This window comes from Nuphar pumila, unplaced genomic scaffold (assembly GCF_984573655.1).
Source record: "Nuphar pumila unplaced genomic scaffold, dmNupPumi1.hap1.1 HAP1_SCAFFOLD_944, whole genome shotgun sequence".
NCBI classification, from domain to species: domain Eukaryota; kingdom Viridiplantae; phylum Streptophyta; class Magnoliopsida; order Nymphaeales; family Nymphaeaceae; genus Nuphar; species Nuphar pumila.
This window is the reverse complement of record NW_028323540.1, coordinates 221-6,206: the sequence shown is the minus strand read 5'-3', so window position 1 is coordinate 6,206 and position 5,986 is coordinate 221. Positions and strand designations below refer to the sequence as shown.

The 5,986-nt window shown below is 52.1% G+C and overlaps 1 protein-coding gene across 1 annotated transcript; it reads right to left on the bottom strand.

Annotated features, from left to right (window-relative positions):
* Positions 1-3,706: 3,706 nt before the first annotated feature.
* LOC149809637 (putative trehalose-phosphate phosphatase 4) lies at positions 3,707-5,594 on the bottom strand (the record flags this gene model as incomplete). The annotated part of the gene is made up of 4 exons (XM_089994721.1): positions 3,707-3,901; positions 4,235-4,528; positions 4,985-5,099; positions 5,431-5,594. Coding segments are annotated over 4 exons (768 nt in total), but the record flags the coding sequence as incomplete, so codon positions are not given.
* Between the last annotated feature and the right edge of the window lie 392 nt (positions 5,595-5,986).

The following is a 5,986-nucleotide window of genomic DNA, read 5'->3' as shown; positions in this document are numbered from 1 at the left end:
ATTGAAACTGGCCGAGCGGTGGCGCTCAGGACAGACAAAAAGGGGCGCCGGTGTACCCCACTCCGCTGGCAGTGCGTCACTCATGCTATTACCACGCACCTGCACAAAAGGCAGAGACAGCACAGGGAAACCCAACACCGTGAACCCATTGAAATAACAGAAAAACGGCGAAGGCGAGAAGAAGCATTAAAGCAAAGAAGCCACACAGGCACCGCAAGGGGCCAAGGACAAGCAAGCAGGAAGCAAAGCGCAAGCGCAAAGGAACCCTGACTAGCACGACAGAACCAACAAACAAGCACGCAGCGAAGGCTGGCTGCAGGAAAACAACGAAAGACACAACGAAAGCAGAGGACTAATTACATATAGCATAAATAACGCAAGTAACAATACAAAAAGAAAAGAAAACACGCTGCAACAAGAGCACCGCAACGACAGAAGGGGTGCAAGATATATATTACAAGCGACAGGGCCGGCTAACCTAGGAAAGGCTACCGAAAGACGAACAAAAGAAAAGAAAAAGGAAGACAAAGCACACAGCGACACAAACAAACAACGAAGCAAGTCAGACCTCAACCGGGCCCTTTGCCGGCTCATCACATCCTGGCTGGAAGTTGTGTCCAACACGCACAGCAATGCGCGAGAGAGAGTTGTAGTACATGCGCGCATTGCCCTTGCAAAGGGCGCAGCTGAGCTCCCGACGCACGGTCCGGACAAAAGCAGCTTTAGACACCCGACCCGCCGCCGCTACCAAATCGCCAAGCTCTGATAGGAACCGCCACGCCGCGACACCCATGCGGCCGTACGACTCCACAGCAAGCGGCACAAAGCCGAACGCGGAGCCCTCGCCAACCGCTTCGAAGTCCGCCTGCTTCCGCGCCTCAGCCTTCGCATCCGCAGACCCTCCAGCCTCCGCAGCGTCTCGCATGTACGACGCAGCCGCGGGGTGCGTGACGACGCAGTCCAGGATGCGGACGCCACCGTCAGGCCAAACCACGAGGATGTCACCCCGACGTTGACTGGCAGCCCCTTGCACCCCCGGGGTTGCAAGGCTGCTGTAGAGCGGCTCCGCGCTCAACGCGCAACCAGCGCGGCGGATGGCATGGCGCCAGGCAGAAGCCCAGGAATCATGGCGCACAATTGCCTTGCCAGCGTTATGTTTGCACGAGAGAGCGTGGTCCGGCGTTGTCGAATCGCCAGCGGAGCAGGTGCACGGAGGGATGTCAATCAGCGACGGCACCCCCAAGCCGAGCCGATGCCGGGCTGCCATGCGAAGCTCTGCGTTAGTGAGACGCAGAGCCGACCACATGGGCGGTGCAGTAAGCCAGCCTGACGACGGGCCAGTTGAGGCACTGCGAAGGCGCGCCGCGTCTCGCTGGCCCTCCACGGTGTCGGTGTCCCAGGCGTCGAGCATGGCCGCGCCCGCATGATCGCCCACGAGCCTCAACACGGCCTGCTGGACGTGGGGCAGGTCCTCAAGCACGAACTCCGCCGGCAGGTCCCGGGCGCTCTCTTCCCACAGCATGATATTGTCAGTTGAACTAAACAGTTCAATTGACAATAGGCATGATCGCGACAGTCTCGCCCAGGAGGTCGAAGTTGACGAGATACTTGATTCAAACGACTTGGTAGTCAATGGGGAAGGGAGTTTGAATATGTTCGGGTAGGAGACTTAGGCAAAGACCACAAGGTGTTGGAATGACATGCCACCACATGGTTGTGACCGTTCCTGTTGGGAGATCTAAACTTCGTTGCCATTGCCTGAGTCCGATCACACAGGAGAACGTGAGGGGTAAACACTCGGCGGATATGCTGGAGCGTGGCCCTATTCTCACCTACTCATAACAGATAGGTGAGAATATGGGTAGTCCACTAACGTGCTTGTGTTACAACGAAGCGGAGAAGCAAAGCAGAAATACACTGCAGACAAGGACGACTCAATTCAAGAACACACGAAAGAGAATCAAACCAGACACACAGGAAACAAAGAAAGAAAGAAAAGGACAATCAAAACAGCCAGCCGACAAGACTAAGGGAGAGCAAAGCAGGAGCGCTACAAACATGACACATCAACCCCTCTACACCTCATCTGCCTCATCAACCGGCAGCTCACAACCCGGCATGAACCGCCGGCCCACATTCTGTGCAAACAAAACATGGACCGGTAATACATCTTCCCGTTGCCACGGCACAAAGCACAGCTGAGTTCTTGCCGGACCGAGCGCACAAATGCTGCCTTCGAAACACCTCCACTTGCAGCCGCCACATCGCCTAGGTCCGACAAGAAACGCGAAGCCTCTCGCCCAACGTGCTTGTACAATATACCTAAGGTAATGGAGATGAACGAGAATATCAGTAGCATACATGGTTTGCACTTGTCATGTTCTGTCAACGAAGCACTTATCAACCTCCGTTTCCAACTTCCCCGTCACATGTCTCCTCCCGCCACATTCATTGTCTTCCTACTAATTTCATAACTAGCAGAAACGCTGTTTCTTTTAAGAAAAGATCTGCTCAAGATGGTGATTGTAGTGGAAAGAAACGCATTCGGGTGAGGTCCATCAGGACTACCATACAGCAACACACATGTACAAATGCTTGAAGGCCGAAAGCGAGCAAAATGCATCAGTACAGAATTACAGTCAAGGTATGTCAGTGACGACCTGCTAAATAACCGACAGCAGGAGTCAATTCAGTCAGCAAACCCACATAAGTGGCACAAATACTGATTGTATTCAAGTCAAAGGAGAGAAGGTCAAGATGAAACTTGCACCTCCTTGACCACTTCTTAAATCAGTTTGCACAAACAACATGTTGGAAGCATGCTAGCGACGCAGCTCGTGATAAAGGCTGTCACCGCTGCAAACAATCAGGATCACAAAGCACAGGGCAGGTTTGGAAGCCAGGTGGATATGCACCTGGACCGGGTCATTTGCCTGGCATAAAATGGCATTATCAGAGCTGGAGACTCAGTAGCTCGGGAATATCAGTGACAATGCAAGGCAGACATCTCGAATCCACGAAGACAAGATTACGCACACTAGATAGAATAATCTCGAGAGTACATGTGAAAAACGAGCGGCACCCTTGAGGTAAGCACACCCCTTCACGCAGGCATGTGTACAACTTGTTCGCTCTTTCAAGCGGCTATTTGTTAGCTCGTCTACGCTAATCAGCACAGTGCCAAAGTGTGTGGTGCATTCAAAGGCCAATCAGTTCTACACATGGCACTACTGCTAGTAACAGCATAAGTACGAAGCGTCCCACAAAAAATTGGCCTCAACAGGTGCAACAATATAACTAGTGTGTGCATAAGGAGATGTTCTCTCACTGGATGGCACAAACAGGGAAGTCTCTTACCGCCGAGTGAGTGTGGTGACTGCGCAATCTGCGCACTTGACCAGGGGTTGACGAGATACCACGAGTGATATCCCGAGATTCATGCACCCAATCGTGCCTGCGACAAGGAAGGACAGCTCTGCCAGTCTACCACGCGAAATTAGGTAGTTTGTCGCTTCAACAAGGTCGCTGTCTGCTGTAAGAGTGTATTGTGCCGTGACACAATACATGCCGCTTACTGCGATGCAGTCATGGAAGTATTTGGGACGTGCAACTTGCACGTAGGAGACAGGCACCACAAGTGCCAGAAGGCACCGCGGCCTATCACGGAGGGCGCTGAAGCACATGATGGCGCGTGATGCAGGGGCTGTCATGCGCACGAAAGTGCATTTGCAGGCGTGTTCTCTGGTAGTTCGAGGCTATCAACTGCCCTTTGTGCAGGGGACTTCTTGCTTGGCAGCACTGCCCCCTGCTGCGCAACCCAACCCACGCAACTCTGGTGATGGTGCCATGCGTTCTCGTCGCCGCGGCCCCACCGAACGAGCTTTTCCAAAAAGTGCCCCACCTGCATGCACACAGCATGCTTTAGAAAAGAGGTGCCCAGCAGGATTTCTGTAAGCTCTAGCTCCCAATGTAGTAAGAAACCAGCTACTGGAAGACCACAATCTGTGTAACAAAGCGCACATGTGCAATTGATGTGGCAATGCGGAACGAATTGTGGGGGAACGAGAGTCAGCCAACCATTCTCAAATACGAACGCAGCACAGGTTGTAGCGCAAATTATTGAAACAGATAGAGATTCACTGACGGCATTAACCATGACACATCACAGTTACAGCTATCGGTGTGCGCCTGATGTCACGCTCAATAAAGAATGGCGGACGGCTGGGGTGCTCACCTGCTCAGGGTCGTTGAGGGTGTACCGGGCAGCCGTGGGCTTTGTCTTTGTGGAAACAAGGATGCCAACGCCGTTTTCTTGCAAAACGCGAAATGCATCCTCATCTGTGGTGTCGTCACCGATGTACACAGGCAAGACGTCCGACTGCTCGTTGAGACCGAGCGCCTCTACCAGGTGCAACAATGCCTTGCCCTTGTCCCAATCCACCTTTGGCCTAAGCTCTAGCACTTTCCTGCCTCGCGTCACGTGCAATGATGTGAAACGCTGTGCCAGACCTTCCACAATGCGGGCCACCTGAAATATTCAACAAGTCAACACCATCGCATGCAACAGATTCAGCTACCTTAGTCTAGGTGACAATTGATCAGCAGACGTTGCGCAACGCAACGCCGAGCACCTGTAGACATTAATAATTGCGGTTTATTCGGTGTATCAACCAGATTAAAGATATGTTAACTAGAGGATCTCACGCGACGCAAGTAATCAAATAATGTCCAGACTACAACATGCACCTATGCGCAAAAATTTCAACGACCACACTTCTATGGACATTACGCACCGGGCACTGCACATGAGACTCAGCTGCAGAAGCCGATCAAATGACGTCTTGCACACAAGCGACGCAGAAAAAATCAACGAGGACCAAGCAAGGGGCAAAACAGAAACAGCTGCACACCTTGGGCCAATCGGCAGGGTTGCAATTCCGGAAATGGACGGAAACGCTAAACTTATTGTGTTCGATAGTGGCACCGGCACATTGCGTACAGCCTCGCACGCGGCGAAGTAGACGTCATTCATCGTCGCCAAGAAAGTCGGCTGCTGGCTCCAGCGGCAACGCCTCTGCCGCCCCTTTTTCAGTGGCAACCTGCATTGCACAATCAACTGAACATCGCATCCAGCACGCTTGCCAAATGATAAGGTCCGTCGGAATGCGCGGCCGTAAACAGCAGCACCTAGCGCTCAACGGGTTCACCGAAGACGCATAGGTGGCACATGTGATATGTAATATTATTGAAACGTAGACGACATCCAATGAAAACAAAAGATGCAGTGCAAAACGGTGAAAGTGCGGTTATGGCAAACCCGACAACGACTGCTCATGAACACGAAAAGATAGTGTTCGAGGATGTCTGAGCGATGTGTGGCTTCGTACCACTGGCCCTTTGATGTCGAGTCCGTGACTGCCAGCGTAGTACAGCTCCTGAAGCTGAACAAAAGCCTCAACTTTATCCCTGCCTCGTCCGGATATGATGGCCGTGGGAAACGTCTGCGCTACTTGCTGCACGGCCGAGCGCATCGATGCAGACAAAAATGCCTCATCAGGATTGGACACGATGGGAGTAAGCGTGCCATCGTAATTCTAGAAACACCACCACCCGCTTACCAGAAATGGTAGACAAGAAGTCAGTGAAATTGGAGAGAATGCAGGGATACATAACCTGCAAACGGAAAGGGTCGCTCAATCATCCAACTTCAGTTCTTACGTTCGTGGTAGGTGCGGGTGGCAAAGTTCAGCCTAACAGAGAGAAACCCATGTAAAAAGATCGAATCAAAACAACGCATGCAGGTGGCTGCAAGTATGTGTGGCAACAGGGCAACATTTGCTACACCGTTATTTCCACGTACATCGCTTCAGTCACGTGATGCGATGAGAGATATTTTTGCGTAAACATAGCAAGCTCAGCGTAAAACAAGGGCAATTGTATATCAAGGCAGACACATTTGATACTCCTCGAGGCAATCTTATCCTCG